Raw genomic sequence first — 22,256 nt, forward strand, 5'->3', positions numbered from 1 at the left:
TAAGTACTCATTATTTGTATAATATAAATGTTTACATTTATTTATTTTTTAACTATTTTAATGTCTCTTGTTTATTGAAAAAAATATTTAATATATTTTATTAATTTTAGACAAACTTACAAAATTAATTAAAGTATATAATTATTTAAAAAAAAAAAATATATATATACATATATATAGTATGTTTCTAAATAAGTGCGAAAAGTTTTAGGAGACAATTCTTTGTCGATAATTAAGTGAGATTTTTTATATAAACATATATTCCTATATATATCCCACCCTGAAGAGTTACACTCCTCCAAAGAAGAAGATAAAAATTAGGTTTTTATTTATTTTTTTTTTTTTTTTCTTAAATTTTAGACAAGTTAAAAAATTTAAATTTGGTGGATATTTTTACACTAGTAAAAAGGATTTACTAATATTTTTTTAATCTTCCCATAACGTTATAAGGGGATGAAACTAACAACCCCTATTCAATTTTTATTAGAACTTTATAACGGATTGAAATGTAGTCATCTAAAGATATTAGAAAGCTTGATTCCTTTAGAAACTTTTTTATTTCTTTTATTTTTTTCGTAAAATCAATATTTTCAAGAAATAATTTTTCTCTACCCTCTCCTAATTAGTCTTAACATAATATTATTCTATTTAATTTATTCAAAAGATAAAGCAACATCACGTTTGAATAAGCAAGTTCTTGAGTTTCCTCCCATAGCATTTACGAACATAGAACAGCATCTAAGAACATTAATAAAAAATGCCTTGTTTTTGTACAATCAACACTTCGTTCTTTGTACTTACTTGGCATTTGAATACCAAGACATCACAATATTCACACTATTCTTTAGGGTTCGAATTTCGAACATGACCTAACACGAGAATGAGAATGAATTATACGTGCTACGCGCGCGCGTAAAAACACGAGGTGTGAAATTCGTGTTCAGAAAAAAAATTAGAGCGAAATGCGTTGTAAATTGAGAAAGGTCGAAAATTCCGAGAAATATATTCATTGAGGCTTTGAATTTATTATTATTCGATTTAGTTGTATTCACACATTTATCATTGTAATTCAAAAACATGCTCGCATTTTTGAAAATCATCAATTATTGAGAAAAAAATATTCTTGCGAAAGAAATAACTGCGATAAGATTTGTTTAATTTATTTGTAATTTAGTAATAAATACATGTATACCAATACATATATATCTTTAACAATAAAATTCTATCTCTCATTCTAGCAATAGAATTCAAAACAAAATTACAATATTTTTTTCACAATTTTTAAAGATAAAAATAAAATATTTTCGATATAGGAGAAAGTATACTAAATCGTACCGTTAGTTAAATCGTACCTCTACTGTATTTCTTAAACAAAGTTAAAATATTTTAAGGTGTTAACACTATTGTATCGCAACTCATTCGAATGCCGCAATGTTTGTTTCTTTCTCAAGCGATCCGCGTTGACGAGTGACGTTCATAAATTTATTTTGTGTGATTTTCATGTAATATTCGGCAGCACGTACCTAAACTATCAGACTATCACATTAAGAATGATATAGCTTATAGCAATTAAACTTATTATTAAAACATTTTTTATCTTATTTAATGCTGTATATAGAAGCGTTGAAAAATCGGCAAAATGATTTAAGATTATTTTTTTCTTCACAAATTTGACAAAATAATGGAAGTTCGTAAAACGTATTATTAACATTTTCCTATATCGTACTGGTACGATTTACTACCTTAATTTTTCTATTTAGGCATTCGTTTTTTTTTTTTTCTTTATATTTAAATGGACAACTAAAGAAAATATCAAATTTTGTAATTATGTATATATCGAGATAATATTTATTTATATTTTTGTGTGATACAAAAAATATTTTTGTTAAATTTTTGAAGAGAATTTGTTATTATAAATATAACATTTTTATAGATAAGTTTTGTTGTAAACTGAGAATTTTTGTAGAAAATAAAACTTCACTTTTGTTACAATTTTTTAATAAAAAACTCATGAGTACAATTTAACAAACCGGTGTTGTAAATCGTACTAAATACTACTTTTTTTAATTTTTAATTTACGATATGAAACAATGATTTTGTGTTAATGTTTAGCGTAAATCATTGACAAAGAACCATAGTTTAAAATGAATAAAAAAAGTTTGTTATTTTTTTGATAGTTTTATTGCAATTTTAATATTCACCTTAAGGGGTACGATTTAGCATACTCTCCCCTATTTTAAGAATATTTAAGATAAATATAAAAGTCAATTTATCTTTCACTTTCGCGCGCTCAAATAGAACCTATATCATCTATCATACAAACTTTACCCCTGTCGAGACACACTTAGCACCAGTTAATCGGATGTGAAAAAAATCGCAGGCTTTTGCACGGTGCATAACTCTCCAGAGAGCTCGAAGATCGAATCGACCAAATTAATTCGACCCCAAAAACATCGCGGATGCATTAACAACTTACCCTAAAGCTACTGGTCGGTTCGTTACAAGTGTTTTACACACACTGTAACACGGAGTAGAAAAATTGGCGGGATGGAGGGCCCCTAATCTACCGAAACATCCCCCGGGATGTATCTAGACTTCGACTACGCTCGAATACGCTCCCTTCCGACTCTGTAAACGACTATGTTACATGTTTCATGCATTCTATGAATAATTCCCAGTGTGATGGATTTTTAAGAAATGCTTCAGCGATTAGTGTTTCGATGTTTCGACATGCAATATTAGGTATTTATTGAAAAAATTATATTTTACACATTTCTTAATATTTCTCAAATTATATGAGACTTATATTAAAATTATATACCTGTCATCTTTACGATACATATGAAATGTTCTAAATGTACCTATAGCTAAATGTATATTATAGAAGTCAGGGTTTATTATACGGTAAAGGATTTTTTCAATACTGGAAACATATTTTTTGCGAAAATTATTTTAGTCAAATGTTGTAATGTTTGCATAGAGCTATATGTGTGTATATTACATAATTAAAAAAATTTTTATCATTTACAGTTTTCAAGATTTAAAAACCTCTTCTGGAATTTTTTAAATTGATAACCAAATCAATGGAAATTTTTTGTTGTGACGTAGAGAATATTAAACAAATTTAATCATAATAAATAATAATACCTTCCAGTAACTTTCTTCTAATTTATTATATTTCGAACTCAAAAAGTTATTGCTACTATTTTTATTAAATTTCGATTTTATGTAAATAAAGCTTATGGCTAATAAAATTCTTTATTACTGCTTTTATTTTATAAATATCCAAAATGTCATCTTTTAATTTTAAATACAAATTTCAATACAAGAAATCAGGAAAAAAATTAAATTGAAAATCATATTATTTATTATAGTCAAATTTGTATACAACTTTTGTTATAAAAGTTGATTTCTATTTAAAAGTTTGATTTCTGTTTAAAAAATTAAAGTAATTTTTAAATCTTAAATATAAAAAATTAAATTATAAAATAAATCATACAAAAATTTAAATTGTGCAATATGTAGCCTTATTTAAATTGTACAATATATTTGTCTAAAACACTTTTCGCTAAAATTATTATTTACATAATTATCAGGTGATTCCTGTTACGTGCCCTATACCTCGAATATATAAAATTTATTATATTGAAAAGGCTATATCGATTTTTGTAACGCGATTTCTTGCACTAAAAATCAAATGTTAGGATTTAATAATTAGGCGTGATTTATCTGAAATTAGTGACAACCTACAAAATGGATAAATAATGCTATTTTGATAAGATAAGAACTGATGTGATATGCGAATCACTAACTATAGAATTTATAAACGCAAACAATTTATTCATTTAATAAACTATAGAAGTGCGTTTATATATTATATTTTATATTATTAGTATTATATAATTTTTTTAATCAAATTCATTCATCTTTATCTTTCTCTCTTTCTCTTCTCTTTTTTCTTTCTTTCTATCTCTTTGTCTTATTGATATTTATTTATTAAAAATTAACGTATGTTGCTCTTTAATAACATTTCTTCATTATTTAATAATATTGCATTATATAATTATATGAAAGGATATGTTTTCTAAAAGTATTGTGTTGAAAATAGTTCTTTTCTGAGTAATTTCTGCAAATATTATTTTAAAAGAAAAAAGCTATTGTAATATAAGACGAGTTATAAATAATATTGTTTATCTTTTTTAAAACAAAATTGTAGAGAATGAATTTGACTCATACAAGAAATTATTTTCAAATTCACATCAGTTGAACTGCCGATTTGTTTCTCTTCAATTATTCCATCATATATTTCCTTTACGTTTCATTGTGTCATATGTTGTGATTGATACAACTGACAGAAGGAGAGGAAATGAAAACGTTTCAGACATTAACTCGCCTTCGGGGCAATTTTCATATTTACAAAAGGCTATTTATCCCTTCTTCGCCATGCCGAAGTGGTGGAAAAGGGTAGTGGAGGAGGAGTTGAAACGGATTTTCAATTACCACGTACAAAAGGGCAGGTAATTCCCACTTTAAAATGTCTTCGCGTACATTCCGCGAACGACGCGGTGGCGAGAGTCGGCCTGAAAAGATTTCCAAATTAAATTTCGGGATTAGTACCCGGGTTTAATGCGGACAAGTGATAGCAGAAGACGTCCCAAGGGTGTGCTACACGCTACCTCGACCCTTCTACCACTCTCATGGGACCATCATACACACAGCGTTATACTATGCAACGACACGACGATATGTCGTCTTCCCTAGCTCGTAACACTTCACGCGTTTCCATTTGTTAGATGCAAACTCTTTTCCATTCTCTTCTCCTTCTTTATCTACCTATCTATCTCTATCTCTTTAGGATGTCGATCTTCGTCCGTGAAATGTTTGATCCGTTGAGAGGGACAATCAGAAACGTCATACAAACTGCAATTCCATTATTTAAAAACACAGCGTTGGTCAAGCAACTGTATGTATCTAGTTCGAAGCAGGAAATAGCGGAGCAATCTAAAGGTTTGTGATTTCACCGATTTATTTAGAATGAAATTAGTAGAAAAAAAAGATATCAAAATCCGCTTGAGTCTCCTGAATCGACGTGCTTTTATTTCTTCACAATTAAGTACGTTTCATCAGAACTGATGCAAACTTGATTCGCTTAATTCACACTCATCGAAAGCTCAATTCTTATTGCTCATAGTTACGCATTACATGCATTTCATTGTTTATACATGCTAAATTAATATGTATAAATATTTTATAGATAATAACCTTATTTTAAAGTTAATTTTATTCTCTCAAATCTCTCTTATAATCACCCTCTTTAATGGAAACGGTAAACCTTTGTTTCTCCGATATCCATCGAAACGTCGAAGAACATACGCTTCTCCAATTGGTTTTTTCTTTCTATAAGAAATACAATCATCTGCGGCGCGCGGCATATCGGATTAGAATATCAATTATCCGGAAGGCTAGAGAAAGCTGAGCTCTGAGAGACCGGGTTTCGAAACGAGCGATCCGACGCGGGGCTTAAGACCTTAACAGCTACTAAAGCGAAAACCTGTTTCTATCTCGCTCTTTAGCACGGGGAAACAAGCCGTGTTAGACGAAGGGGTATTTGGAGAGCCGCCATTGGCTATCCACGCTCCTTATCGTCGGTTGCCTGGTAACCGGCCTAGTACCAACACGCGCGCGCCCACCGACACCATCTCCTGCCAGCCGCCCGGCTGACCCACACCATCACCTTCTCGTACATACACATACACACACATTTCTCCCCTCCTTTCCGATCCCTCTCGCCCTCGCGCCGATCGTGGCGCTCGCGTATACCTTTCCTCGAAGTGTATCTAGAGCGCACGTAGCATGAGTACACTTTACAGGGAAGCTATCACTGTGTTTTAACGCTCGAAGTGTCGACTTTTAACGGATACGCAGCGTCTAGTATCTACATAGTTCGCGAAAAAGTAAACGCGAGCATCTATACGCAGTACAAATAAATGTAGAGAAAAGCAAAGTTAAGAATTTTTCAAAATTCTTGAATATCTAAATTGATGATCATCAGTTTTTTATGAGGTTATAGTATTAGCAAATAACACTGGCCAACACTAATTGCCAATTATATTAGATCAATTTTAGGTGAACTTTGTGTCGTTGATTCCGAATATGGCATTGGTCCTAGATTGGCTCTAATTTTTAAGATAATGGGTATCCCATGAAAAACATAAAAAAAATGCAAAAAATGTAATGGCGTAGCCTATCCCTAAATCATATGGAAACTGTCTCAAATCATACAAAAGTATATACATATATGAAATACCTAATGGCGTTGTATTCAGTAAAATAACAAAAATAAAGTAAGCTGATTCAGATAATTACAATTAATACATAGAAAAATGCTTTCTATACTATTTTCTTTTACATTCTCTACATGTCATCAGGATCACTTTGGAGATAAAAACAATGTTAAAGAATAAAAAGACAGACTAAACCCTGCTGCATGTATCAGCAGCTATAAGTCGTATTGGGGTAAAATCGTACGTAATTTGAGTATCCATTGTCTCAAAAACTAGAGCAATTCGGCAAAACTGTTGTCATTTCTGGATTCAGCATCCCCAAAATACTCTAAATTCGTTCAAACATCTTTGGCAACTAAACAAAAGTTTATTTTTATTGATCATTGTAATTTCCTTTCTAAAAGAGGCACGTTATTGACATTGTTGTCGCTTTTCCGCGTTGCTGATTGGCTGTCTCGATTCACATTGTGCGTTATATTCATAGCATCGAGCAGCTGTCATCACGAAGGTTAACAGTTTGACAGTTGTTCAAAATAAAATTAAATAAAATTACATTTATTAAAAATTTAAATCATTACGTAAAATCGAATAATGCGAAGCGAGCGCTTGTGTTGTCTAGTAACTATAAAATTTGGACTAATAATGTTAACTATGAATAGATATGCAGAATGTGTGTATCATAAGTCGTGCCCAATCTTTGGAGAATGAATTGATAAAGTTAAAATAAGTCAAAAATAAAGAATGATGATATTACGATTAGACCTTCTTTAAAAAAAAGAATTACAATTAAATAATGGAAAAATTTATTTGGATTATTATTTTTATTCGGATTAAAGTTTTGTAATTGTTTTGATAACAATAAGTTAAGAACCATAACATTAACTAGCGAACAAATAGACAGTAAAGTTAAAATTACAAATTGTAACAGATGGACATTTAAAACGCATTATTTTGATTGAATCATAAAACATCATAGATAAATAGTTATAAAAATTAAATTCTGAATTATTCTTTATGATTATAAATTCTTAAGTCCATAATATAATTTATATTTGCTATTGATAAACGCACAAAACCGGCAATATTCTTATATCCCAAGCTTGTATCTTTTGGAAAAGAGGTTCTAATGCAAAGTCAAGGATGCTACATAATTGTGTCCAATTAGACATTAGACGATCCGACTGACGCTTTCCACATGTCAATAATGCACATGTCGATCCACACGCGCAGCTATTTGCGCTCGTGTAATAGCTAACTAGATTTAATTAATCGATTCGATTTAAGGACTCCTATTTAAGCGACACGCCGTTTTCTCGTGCGCGCGATATTGATCACTTTCACGTCGTTGAACAGTAGAACTCGCCTGGTAACGAACATTGAGAACGCAAACAATTCAGAATAAAATACGATATTTGTGTGTGTGTGTGTGTGTGTGTGTGTGTGTGTGTGTGTGTGTGTGTGTGTGTGTGTGTGTGTGTGTGTGTGTGTGAACTGTGTGGATCTTCCAGATAATTGAATAGATTTATCATCTGCAATGCACGCAGCTATGATTAATGTTCAGTCTCTAAGAGAGATATCTACAATCCCATTTTGTAATCAAGTTAAATAGCATGCGAAATATACAATCTCATATTAATTGCATTGTTATAGTATAAAAAGAGTTTAATTTATTATTTTAAAGTGTAACATTGATCAATACCATCAAGAAATATTTTGAGAATAACATCAGTTATGATAAAATTATTATTATATAAAAAAGTAAATAAATCACAAAAATATCTGCTGGTATCTATAAAACTGAAGTTTAAATATTAACAAATATCTCATCTTTTTTTATAATAATCCTTTTTTCATTTTTATTTATTTGACGCAAAAAAATTATAAGATTTTCAAAGTCATATGAAAATATTTATTTGAAAACGCGATGTTGTCCTATGCGCAAGCAGAACGATTGATTCGACGCCTTGAGGTAAATGAGCGCACTTAAATACCAGAAACAAGAAGGCAACGCAGAACGCAGGGGCGTAAAGAGGCCTCTTTACAGCACTGAAAACAATGCATCGCGCGAACTGTATAAGCGCGCTGCCGTGTATACTCTCTGAGTTTGAAATATTTATTTTTCCTTTCCTCGGCCGCCATTTCTCTCCTACTGTTATACCGCATATACAAAATGCACTTGGCCGCATGCGCCAACTAAGCGTTCTCGAGCATGATAATTTGCGCGAAAAAATGGCAACGCCGTTTATTCGCAATAACAATAATAAAGAGACATAAATATCCCTCGGTGCTGGTCAATACCTGTCAGAACGTTTCGCAATTATGAGGTTCACTCGCTACAGAATACAACTCGTAAATGATCAGCAAATACAAATCTCTGCACCCTGTTTATTATACTTGCATAATGCAATGGAATTAGCATGGCGGGGGACAGGCTATCCAACAAAGCGCAATGTATAATCAGCATTTGTCCCGATATGAATCACGTGCACATGTAAAAACGCATTTACGAGATGCTATACCCAAAAGTTCTCGAAGTATGTTAATAAAATGAATTATTCTATGGATCTCTTATTTACTACCACATCATCTTCAAAGTAATTCCCTTGAGAGCCGTCAGGAGAAAACGTCCAGAGAAATGGCGCACGAAGAATTGGATCCTTTATCACGACAACGCGCCAGCACAAAACTGTGTCTTTCGCTGTGACACAGTTTTTGGCATCCAATGACACGGCAGTCGTTCCCCATCCCTTATTCGTCCGATTTGGGGCTTCCCGTAACTTCTTCCTCTTCCCGAAAATCAAGATAAAGGTTCAAAGATTTTTGAGTCTTTGTAGAAAATATGCAAACCAAATCGCGGACGGTGAAGAATACTCTGACGAAAAAGGATTTTCGAGATGCAAATTATGGCAGAAACGTTGGGATTGATATTATATGCTCTCAAAGAGACTACTTTGAAGGTAACGATGATGAATTTAAAAAATTCAGGGTAAGGGTAATTTATAAATAAGGATAATTTATTTTACAAACATATTTCGGGAACTTTTGAGTAACATCGTACATGAAGTTTATTATTTTTAATCACAGATATTTACAAACACGCTATATTGAATCGTCATAAAACTAATTAAGCAGCCACTCATCATTAGGAATTGCGTAAGTTCAAGTGTTTTTATCGCATAAAAACATCTAATGTTAGGTTATTATTGAATATTTTAAAGAACAATTTTGTATTGCAATTGTAATTTAAAACTGTCTATATTTTCCACTGCAAAGTGCAATATAGAAATCTAAAATTTAAAAACAAAAACATATATCTAGATTAAAAAAACATTTTAATCCATAAATCCATCATAAAAAAGATAAAAGTAGGAACACTTCTTTTTATGAGTATAGCAAACACATAACTGCAACCACTGCTTAATCAATTATTTAATAGTAATTATTACATAGTAAGACCTGTTGTATTATTATTAAAGTAGAAAATATTAGGCCCTGTGCACAATAGAGAAAATATTAAAAATGAATATTAAATATTAGGAATAGAAATTTCTCAGTTTCTCTTTCCTTCTTGTGAAATTACCTCTAGTTTCCCAAGTTTATACCATTTTCAGAATAGAAAAATAGTTTTCTCTCTCTTTTTCTTTATGAATATCTTTTCTTATAATAATATACAGCATAAAAGGAGATTTTTTTTTTAATTTTGTTACATTTTATACTTTTTAAATTTGTTATTTTTTATATTTACTCGCGTTCTTCATTCACGGCGCTTAATCTTATGAACACGTCAGAAAAATATATAACAATCATAAAAATGAGCGTGTTGCGCAATAATAACTTCTCTGTAAAAATGTCATTGAATTGTCGGTTAAACGAGGAAAGCTGCCGACCAGTCTTCTATGTACTAATGATGACGTCAGCGAACGTTTCAGACTCCAATTAGTCGAGGGACACGCATAATTGGAATTAAGCTTTTAATTACTAGTTAATTAGCCGCTGGCGGTGCCGGTGACAGCGGGAACAGAAACGTAGTAACGAGAATCACCCTTAGAGAAGAGAGCTTCATTGTGCGCGCATGCACCGTTTCAGGACTGCTTTTCGCTCGTTAATTCGACATTAATTTACAATTGATAATTATTTTTGGGGCCAACTGAAAGCTCTGTTCGTAATCGTGCATAGAAGAAACCATCGCGGGTGTTTCGTGCCGTATATCCCAACTCACTGCACTAGAAAAATTACCGTTTAAGCATTTCAGAGAAGTTTCACAGAGCTTTCCTAATTGCAACATACGATTTTTTTCAATGAAAATGCGTGCATAACAGATAATTATAAACTGATATAATCCATTGATTAATTTTTTAAGTTAAACAAGACTATAAAATTATCTATTATAGTTTAAGATGAAAATATAGACACTTTATATGTATACATAATCTTGTCTCTGCACGTCTTTAATATTTTTATATTATACGACATAGTTATACAAACTATAGATAGACGAAAAATATTTTTATAATATTTTTACTATATTTAAAGAATAAGAAATATAATAATTAAGGAAGAAATGTGTAAGAATGTGTTAGATAAATAATCTGTACAACATTTACATTTCTTTTGTCAAATTTTATTGCGCTTAGTAAAATCTACACTGCTTGATATATGACGATATTTTGACAAAATAAATTTTATTTTAATTTCTTTGAGTAATATATAATTTATATAAAAAAATTTTCTATAACATATAATATTTTATAGATACAATTATATGTATACATATATATATATATATATCGCTTTTTAAATATTAAAAATAATAAAAATACTTTGAATGTGTACTTATATTATATTACATAATATAAAGTATACATTTTATCTTGTAAAGGCAAAGGACTTTATCAAAAAAAAATTATCTCAAGAAAGTAGTAATGAGTGTTAAAAAAATTAACGAGTTAAATTAATGAATTAATTCAGAAATAAAATAATTAACTCAGTTAGGCCAACATTTTTATCGTAAAGTAAAATAAAGCGGAGAAAAATTAAATTGATGAAAAAGCAATCGGGAAAATACAGAACCCGCTCATTTTTAGGCGCATGCCAGATTGATATCAGAGTCCAGAGAATCATTGCCAAGTCTGGTATAATAGGTAATTTGATACGCGATGCATGCGCGGTTTCAGCACACAGAGCCGTATAATTATCAATTATAGATAATGCTATCAAATAATGAGCTGCAAATTCAGTGAAATATTAATCTCGACACAATCTTATTTTTTGTAGCGCACAAATATTAATTCAGAGCGTATTGTGTTTTATAATTATGCTTTTATTTTTTTCACTGAAAATTTTGCAACGCGTAAAAATAATAATAATAATAAATAATAATAATAATTAAATACATATGAAAAAAAAGAAGCACTTTCGTGCTTTATTGTTTTCTTAAAATTACGCAAACATAATATACATGTATTATTCATGCTTTTGTTCGTTGTTTTTTATAGGTATCGGACACAACATAGAATCAGGGAAGGACTTTACAGTGGACGGACTCTCGGGTTTCAGCAAAAAGAAGAAAAAAAAGCGTCGTCATAGGTGAGTCTCTGACAGAAACTTCAGCTTTTGTGTTTTCCATCTCGGGAGACTGCGTTATTTTAAAAACTATTCAATCACATTTTAATCACAAAAATATATCTACACTTATCAACTCGAAATCGACAAACATTTTGTTTGGCATGTAAAGGTTTTTTTCATATATACAGTGATTATTCTATAATGTAGTCTCTCTAATTTATTTCTTTGTTTCGAAGAAACAAAATAAATTGCATTGATACAAAGTCTGAGATTTTAGCATTCAACTAAAACTGGAAATATAAACAAAATACTACAAATATTTCTCATTCTATCATTATATTGTACGATAAACGTTATAGAAATTGAATCAGCTGCCGATGTAAAATCAGATGTCTGAATGTAATCACACATTTTGCGGAAGATAATTACACAGCGCTTTAAAACGAATAGAAAACTTAATTATACTTTTAGAATTTAGCTATACAATTCTTGCCGTAATTACAGTGTCCATGTAACCTATATATTCATGAAACATGGTAATATTTTCCATATTAGAGAGATTAATTATTTAAAAATAATTTATAAAGATATAATTGAATCATTGTAATTACAAGCGACACAAAGATTTATCGTATACACACTCTTAATCATATTTATATAATTTTAATTTAACAATATAATATAGGGAAAAGTATGCTAAATCGTATACCGTACGTTAAATCGTACCTCTACTGTATTTCTTAAACAAAGTTAAAATATTTTTAAGGTGTTAACGCTGTTGTATCGCAGCTAGCCTCACTTGAATGCCGCAATGTTTGTTTTCTTCTCAAGTGATCCGTTGATGAGTGACGTTCATAAAGGACCACGCACTAATTATATGAGAAAAGTGGCCGCCGTTAAAATCGACCAAAATTATGGAAAAGTGTACTTTGTGTGATGCCGATCAGAAATTCAAATAGGCACGACTTTCAAAATATGCTGGTTTTTAAGCTATCATAATAGCCCATAAATGTAATATTTTTGCTCATTTTTAGACAAAAAATAGAAAACTGTGGGCCCGTAGCTTAAAAACTAGCATATTTTGAAGGTCGTGCCTATTTGAATTTCTGATCGGCATCATACGAAGTACACTTTTCCATAGTTTTATCGATTTTAACGGCGGCCACTTTTTTCATATAATTAGTGCGTGGTCCTTTATTTTGTGTGATTTTCATGTAATATTCGGCACCCCGTGTCTAAGCTATCACATTGAGAAAGATAAACAATTAAATTTATTATTAAAGCATTTTTTCATCTTATTTAATCCTGTATATGGAAGCGTTGAAAAATCGGTAAAATGTTTTAAGATTATTTTTTTATTCACGACAAAGCAATGGAAGTTTGGTAAAACGTACTACTAATTTTTTCCCATATCGTACTGCTATATACGATTTACTAAATTTATTTTTTACGTAGGTATTAGTTTTTTTTATATATTTAGATGGACGACTGAAAAAAATATTATCAAATTTTATAATTATATTGAGATAATACTTATTTATATTTTTGTGTGATACAAAAAGTATTTTTGTTAAATTTTTTGAAGAGAATTTATGACTATAAATATGATATTCTTATAGATATATTTTGTTGTAGATTAAGAACTTTTGTAGAAAATGAAACTTTATTTTTGTTATAATTTTTTAATTTTATGATTAGAGGTTCGATTTAAAAACTCATGAGTACAATTTAACAAACCGATATTGTAAATCGTACCAAATACTATTTTTTTTAATTTTTAATTTACGATATAAAATAATGATAAAGTGTTAATTGTTAGCGCAATTTTAATATTTACCTTAAGTGGTACGATTTAGCATTCTTTCCCTTAATATAAAATTATCTTGTTATTTGTAGAAATAATCGTCAATGGGATATGTTCTTTTGTATTTAAGAAAATAAAATTATTTTAACACAGAACAAACAAATTTAGAAACAAGGTTTAATTATTTATTGCTTACAAGGATAATAATAATTAATTTGTATTTTATTTTATTTTATATTGTATTTTATGTTATGAGCAATTTTGAACAGATTGTGATTTTTTAAGCATATCTTAAAACTCTCAGGCAGTTTTTTTAAAAGTACTTTTAATTTAAGTCGTGATTTTTATAGACATACTACCTTTTAGCTTAATTATGATAAATACGGGTGCTATTTACAAAAACATTTTTTAATGTACAATAAATTATAAAATAGCTTATTGGCATGACGAGGATTCCATTCGAGGATCCGAAATCAATCTGGTAGAATTTGAAACGATTACGCGGCAATAATCTTTAAACAAGCGTACACCGAGAGAACCGAGGCAAAATTGTCGACGATTTTCGTGTGTCCGCTTAACGAGCCGATGATCGTCCGGGAAATGACTTTCAATTTCAAAGCTTTCGTTTCGGCCCACAAAGGCCAGATGCCAGCTCGTTCTCTGCGCAACCTACAATTTGTCGAATTGCAAGACTAATTGGACATCTTGCCGTCAAATTCGCTTCTCCGCGGTTTCTGTCGTATCACGTATTATACATATGCGCCTTCTCTGGCGGGATATATTTTTCTATCATCGACTGTTCATCATATTGCGAGGTTATGCATCTTGCTTATGAAAAAAAAGAAACGAAATATAATCATCGGTTTCTGACTGGCTCGTCTCATATGTATCTACTCTATTGACGAAAAACGTGTTTTTGTTTGTAATTAATAAGAAACCAGAATGATGGGAATATATATATACTTGCAGCTTCTTAAGAAAACTAGAATTAACATTATTAGTAATTTAATGCAATTTTTCTCATGTATTTCCAATTCTTAAGTCTCAAATGTAAAATAGTGTACCTATTTTAGGCGTTAACACAATATTTGTGGCTGTTATAATAAATGAAACACTAACTTAATTCTCTAGTCAAGTCAAGTAACTGACAAAAATTTATATATCTCTAATTAAATTCCTAAACAGACAGAATATATTATAATACTTGTCGCACGGTCTTTCTCGCGAGAATAGGTTAGATTTAAGGTAGAAGCGCTGTAATGGCATATAACTAGGTTCATGTGGTTGTTGCTCCAGGACGATCTTCACATCACAGCAACTGGAGGCGCTGGAGGCAGCCTTCAAGGAGGCCCATTATCCTGACGTCTATGCCCGCGAGATGCTAAGCCTGAGAACCGATTTACCTGAAGACAGGATACAGGTGAGCAAGCATTGAAACATTATCCTTACATAAAAGTTTCAATAATTTTATTTATTCCGATGAAGCAGCTTATCATTATAGTAATTATGTGCTGGCAAACTAACATTAAGCTGAAACTAAAATTAAAATAATAAATTGAAAAGGCTCTAATATACATACAAATACAAATTAATTATAAGTACAAAATACTAATCTTTTTCATACCTGAATGCGAAATTAGAACGTTACTACTGGAGATTAAATCGCATTGGAATTGCTATTTAGAATACATGTATATTTGTTGCATATTTAACAAATTTTCCAAAAATTTAATTAAACAAAAATTTATAAATAAAAGCCTGAATCGATAATCCAGAGACGTTCAAGAATCTGAAAGATTTTTAGCCTAACAAAATTTCCATTAAAAGTCGGTTGTTTTTTAATAAATTAATAAATTAGGTTATTATTTTATTTATTTCAAACTATGTACATGATCGAAGTCAAAAAATATATTAGAATAAATCATTACATTAATATTAATAATCTATTTAAAACCATATTATTCTTTATGATGTAATTCAGTTTCTTTATTATCATATCAATCTCCGATCTATTTTTTATAAAATATAAATATAACTCTCTAAATTATATGAAATAACAGCTTCGACTGGTTCGTCAAGGATAAAATATGGCAGCGACCAAAAGCCGCGACCATAAAAGAAATTTTTCCTGAGAGCTGACGGTTAGTTACGACGAGTCTATATGGAGTAATAGGTTGAGATGTCGGTTTCTGCATGGCGGACCCGGAACAAGATCCTCCTTTCTCCTTTTTCACTCTTTTCCGGTGTCCCTCTCTTTATGTCTTCTTTCTGCTAGTTTCTGCGCGTTCTCGCGTTCTCCCTAACCCTAACCGTTTTCTTCCCAAGATCGCTTTCTCATCTATGTGTTCTCTTCTCAGTACTACACGAAACAATACCCCCGCGTATCTATATAATGCAAATGTATAAAAGATGCATAAAATGCTGTACCTTTTATTTGGCCATTTTGTCACAAAATCCCTTGAAACAATTTCACCATACGAATGATATTTAAACAAAGATTATTGCAAGTGCAAAAGTGTCTAAACAAGTATCTAAACAAGGGTCTAAACAAATAGCTTCAACTTCAATATTATTAGCAATGAAGCATTAAGAGTCCATCGTTATTTTGATATGATTATATTTATAAAGATAGAAAGAAAAAGAGCCGTTTTTTGTGCAGTATCCGAAAAATCACTGAAATATATCAATTTTTAATTAAAAATACAATACGAGAAACGAGGTTATATAATACTTGTTATGTTAATAATTTTTTACTACTCATAAAATCACATGAATATCATATAAAAGTTATATTATCACAACACTCTGTAACTCTATATAAATAAAATATTAAGAATTTATAAATATTATTGAGAATATTGTTTTTAAAAATATATTTAATCTTCAAAATATTATTTCGATAAAAATATCTCCTGAGGAAAATTGTGTCACAATCATTCATTGTGTATATTGTATATCCAAACCACAATCATATATTTATACAATATACAGAGTGTTAGAAAATTAGACCGACAAATTTGGAAGAGAAATAGAAAACTTCAAAATAAACATTTTCTGTTAATACTATTTTTCTTTACGATGTTTTGTTTTAATACTGCATAGTATAAAGTAAGAGTTTGTGACTTAAACAAAATAAACCACCATATAAATGGAAAAATTAAATTGTATCTTAATCTTGAATAAAACACGGAACAAATACATAAAAGTGATTCACCCTTATTTTCACAGTAAATGCTCAAAAATTACTCCATTAACTTCAATACAAAGATGACAAACTCAAAAGTCAAAAACTCATCTTATATCATGTAGTATTAAAACTAAACGTAGAGAAAATTAACAAAAAATTAACAAAAAGTATTAACAAAAAATGTTTATTTTGAAGTTTTCTTTTTCCCTTCAAAGTTTATCGATCTAATTTTTTAATACCTTGTATACATATGTACCGTTCAAAAGTATTTGCCCACCTAGGTAACTTGTGTTTAAATAAATAAATAAAAAACATTTATTTATGATAATCTGACATTTTTACACCAAAATATACGAGAAATTCAAGTTTTGGTATCTCACAACTAACTTCGACAATTTTCTTATTAATTTTTATAAAGTTTCTGTGAATATTTTCTGATATTTCCACGCTTGTTGTAGTATGTGAAACAAAACATTTTCGAACCTGTTTATCAAGTTCATTCCATAGTAACTCTATAAGATACAGATCAATTGATAGAGCCATATCATAACTTTCAATATGCGTTGATTTTCCAGTTGTTTCAAAAATGTTGAGCACAGCTTTGATGTGTGTTTAAGATCATTGTCATGTTGAAAAATAAAATTTTTTCCAATTAACTGAGTGCTGGAAGAAACCATATTATTCTTTATGATTTTCTTGTAACTTTTCTTTTCAGAGAATCTCCTCTATTTTTATCCAATCACCCACAACTGATCCACCAAAACATCCCCACATTATCACACCTTTACCGTGTTTGACAAAAGCCACTGTGCATCCGTCAGCTACTCTCTCATTGAAATATCGGCGAATGAAAACACATCACTTTGTGCCGAAAATTTCGAATATCGACTTCACTCCAAAGAACTTCTTGTTCTAGTCTTCCATAGTCCAAGCTTTGTGTTGTTGAGCCCAATAAAGTCTCTTTTTCTTATTTACAGCTCTTAGTAGCAGCTTTGATACTGCTAAACATAAGTAAAGTGATGAATCTAAAAAGTCAAGTCACCGACATAAAAGGACGTCGAATATCAAAGTATTGACTTTTCAATAATTTCACTTAATACTTTTATACGCAGAATATTGAAACGAATTGATTTGTGCAAATACTGAAACGAATTGATTTGTGCAAAAAAGAAGTATAGTTGCATTAGAAAAAGTATAATTGTAACTGATAAAAAATCTGCAACAAAAGTGGTGTCATAGAAAATTAGTCCTCAGAACGTCACGCAATATTTTTCTCTGCCTTTTTTATCTATCTTCATTTATAAAATAGCAGTAGCCTGTCCCAGTTATATCCCAGAAATACCCATCCTGTAATAAAACAATTTGTCATATTAAATGACACAGCAGCGTATTTGAAAAATCCGTTAAAAATCCAGACTCTGTTCTCTTCTATCATAGAAAGAGAAAGAAGAAGAAATAAAACAAGAGAGAATCTCCAAGAGCGCAAAATGTTTGCGACGCCACGATCGCGCGTGCACGCGTATATGTATATCGTACATCAGAGATGCTCAAGTGGATTCGGTTAAGAGTCCCCTTGCACACACCGCGCTTGTACATTCCCACCACCACTAACTTATCACGCTTGTCGATTCGCATCGTAGACTAGGGGAAGTAGGGGCGGGGGGGACAAGTACGTAGTAGTGGGAGAAAATGGCCCGCGGGCCGCGACTCGGACACAACTCTGACATACGTGAATGAGCATACATACACATACACACACACATACGTATGCAATAAACCTGCACGCGGCAGTCGGTGATTATATTTTGATATAATTCGAGGTACGAGGAGAGAATGGGAGAGGGCGGCCGCGCCACGAACACGGCGGGGGTAGCTGATGGGCCAAGTAGGATAAAGGCTAGTAGGAGGGGAGGATTGGAGAGTCGTAACGGCACACGGGGTTGTCGAGGCTGCCTGAAGCGTGCAGGCGCGTACACACAGAGCACCGTGGAACGACAAAGCGGCCATTACAGGATGGGTGCGGTCCCGCGGGCCAATCAGAGAGTGGTGCCGGGGACCGGCCGGCCAATCAGGACGCGCTTTCTACCCGTCTTTTGTTTCTAAATTTGTTCGCGCGACGGGGACACAATATAACGAGGCGCGAGACAGAAAGAGGAGCTGATAATCGTTAACGGGGATATTTTTGCTCGAGGAGAGAGAGCGGCGTCTTTCTCCCCTTCCCTTCATCCCTGCTCAACCCTCATCCCTGCCTGCCTCGCGTGTTTTGCTCTTTATTCTCGAACCTGTTTTTGTCTCTCTCTTGGAGAGACTGAATTTACGAGTCACTTAGACGCCGCAGCGTCTTTCGTACATTATCTGAATTTTGAAGTTTTCGAACTTTAGAGAGAGATGTCTCACACACACACAAAAGTATTATATAATGTCAAATTAATTTAGAACTCGCAGATTATGTTTCAAGAATTTATAAGCTTTTTTTTTTGTTTTAATATTTATTTTTTATATTTATTGTCTTATATCTTTTAAAAAAACTAATCTTCTTTTCTAATGTTGATTAGATTTACAATGTTTTTATCTTTTATCTTTCTAGTAACATTCATACATTTTTATTTCCTAATTTTTCCTAGATTTATAATATTATGAACTGTATTATACATTTATATTATACATCTTATTACGTTTATTACTTAATCAACTATTATTTATTTACATTTGCATTTTTCTTATTTATTTATAATATACAAATAATTATTATTTTTGAATTTTATATTTCTATCTACATTCGATTTATACATATATAAAAGTTTTTAAGGATTACTTGACACACACACAAACAAACAAACACACACACTCTCTCTCTCTCTCTCTCTCTCTCTCTCTCTCGCTCTCTCTCTCTCTCTCTAAAATATAATTGACTTGAGAGATTTTCAAATAAAAATGTTCTGGCATCGAAAAAACGATGAATAAAAAAAGTGTTTTACTTCCTCTTAATATCAATTATTCATTCCATAAGAGACTTGTTGCTAGCAAAATTATAAAAATAATAACTGTATAATTATTTTGTAAGTACTGTGTGGTTTTTTAATAAAATTAAGTATTTTATAAATAAAAAATTGAATTTTTTATACAGTTATAAAATATTTAACACTATATAAATCTCGTAAAATAATATTGAAATAATATAAAATTTAAATGCACTTGCTAATCTAATAAGTAAAATATTGAGTAAGCTAAAATTGATATTTTTTGTTTAAAGATTTTTAAAACTTTTATTCAATTTACAGTCGTACAAGAAATAAGAAAAATCATTTTCGTTGACAAACTTACATCTATTCGATAATTTGACAGCAGATTATCTATATTGATTTGAATGCATCAATTGTTATTGTTTTATGAAATTAACGAATTGTAGTTTCAAATACATTAACTTAATCTTTGGATCGATTAATTAGTTATGTTTATTGAAGTTTACAAATAGCTAATTATTACTATTTAAGCTATATAAATATATATAAATATACAATTTTTCATGGAAATTGCTTTAATATAAACATTTCTCATTTGTAAATCATATGTAAAATTTTAAAAAAAGTAATTTTAAAAATTATCGAAAATAAAAAATAGTTTAAATTATAAATTAAGGTAAAAAAATTAAAGTAAAAAGTATAAAATAAGAAAGTAAAATCAAATAATAGATGAAAAAAATCAACTAATATTAGACATAAGTTTTTTAAATCAAAAGCAGAAAATAAAATTAAAACATACATAATTAGGTTATATTTTTATTTACTTATATTTTCATAGAATAATTATATTCATTGATTACTTCTGACTGATTGACTGATAACGAGCCTAAACCTGCTAAAACTTGTAAAGCCAATTAATAAAGTTTTATTTGATAAAATTATTACAAGCATTTGCCATTTAAGAATGAGAAATATACTTTGTTTTCTATATAAGCTCACATAAATGTATTTATGTATTATATTCAATATCTCTGCGAAAGTAAACATGGCACGTTCAGAAATTCAAAATCATATAACAATATCTCGGTGTGTAACAATATTTGAGTGATATGTAATCGCTCCTCGCCAATTAGTTTAATTGATTGTATGAAATGAGTTCGAAACTCACACTTCATATGATTGCAAGCAGTGTGTAATTTTGTATTGTTGCCGAATTCTGCAAAGTGTGTTTTTCGCGTATCAATCATCATCATTTCTATTACTATAATTACAATAAGGTTAATAGCTTTGTCTCCGTTTTTGCTCCAATGTTGCTCCCAGACTAAACTTACAATACTGAAGAAAAATAGCAGTTGAAACCTCCTACAGCGAAGTTAATCGAAATGTCCTCACCAGACTGTCGCATTGGTTCTTTGTAATCGGCAAAGAGAACTTTATGCGCGAAATACCATTATAGAACAAAATAAATTTGTAGAAATTTTTTTGAAGACTAATAGCTATAGCGAGATTTTCAGTGCACATTTAAAATTATAATTTTGATTCAAAATAATTTGATGAACTCAAAATAGATTTATAATTTAAATAAAAATCACATATTTTGCTTTTTTTATATTTTTGAATATATAATAACTTAAAGTAAATTTTTTGTGTGATATCCTGATAATGGAAATATTTTATTATATACATAACATAATTTATTTTAAGAAAACATTTCTAATTTTTTTTAGTAGTATATTATGAAGTATAGGGATATATAAGTATATAGAGCAATTAAAGCAATATAACAACTAAAGAAAGAAAAGAAAAAAAAAACGTTGACTAATTTTTTAACAACATAATATTAGCAAGAGATATTTTAACAATAATAATAATAATAATAATAAAATTATATAAATGTAATATATAAAAGTGCTGTACGTATATAATTTTTAAAAATAAAAATAGTATGCTGTTCATCGTATAATCCATTAAATAGCAAGTAGTCAAAAAAGTTAAAAGTACATATTATATATACGTCTATTTACATATTTAAATTTTTCACAAGGAAAAATACAAGAAAAATCTTTTCTTTATAACTTTACATTGGAGTGCGTAACGCTATATTATATTATTACAGAGAAAATGTGTTTAAAATGCTTGGAATTTCTGATGTATAACCAGAGTTTCCCTGTAAATGACATGAGGGAGGTGACTCTTTATAACGATAGTATTCGAAATCTGACTGCGTCTGATTGGCGGGTAAAATCGCGTAACAAACAGACATAATTTTAGCGATCCCGTAGTTATACGGTTTCTTATAGAGAGCCGGCGAAAATTGCACCCTGTCTTTCTCTATCAGTTCTTCGGTGCGATCGATATACGCAGGAAGGGTCCCACGTGACAGAATGATTTGAATTAAATTATGACAAGAATGAGTATGGAGTTATTACGCGATTAGAGTCGACCATTACGAG

General features: G+C 30.3%; 1 protein-coding gene across 3 annotated transcripts in view; it reads left to right on the forward strand.

The window, feature by feature from the left end:
* The window catches only part of LOC145948948 (uncharacterized), an 89,459-nt gene that overhangs the window by 40,185 nt on the left and 27,018 nt on the right, over positions 1-22,256 (forward strand). For 2 of the 3 annotated variants that reach the window (XM_083058558.1, XM_083058560.1), the window contains exons 3-4: positions 11,780-11,869; positions 14,943-15,073. In XM_083058558.1, coding sequence (XP_082914684.1) covers positions 11,780-11,869; positions 14,943-15,073 — 221 coding nt within the window. Of the gene's footprint in view, positions 1-11,779; positions 11,871-14,942; positions 15,074-22,256 lie in introns of all 3 variants that reach the window. The other variant, XM_083058559.1, reaches the window with a different exon arrangement.

The sequence above is a fragment of the Prenolepis imparis genome, unplaced genomic scaffold (genome assembly GCF_030444845.1).
Source record: "Prenolepis imparis isolate NDT839.2.m4 unplaced genomic scaffold, iyPreImpa1.0 SCAF_2, whole genome shotgun sequence".
NCBI classification, from domain to species: Eukaryota; Metazoa; Arthropoda; class Insecta; order Hymenoptera; family Formicidae; genus Prenolepis; species Prenolepis imparis.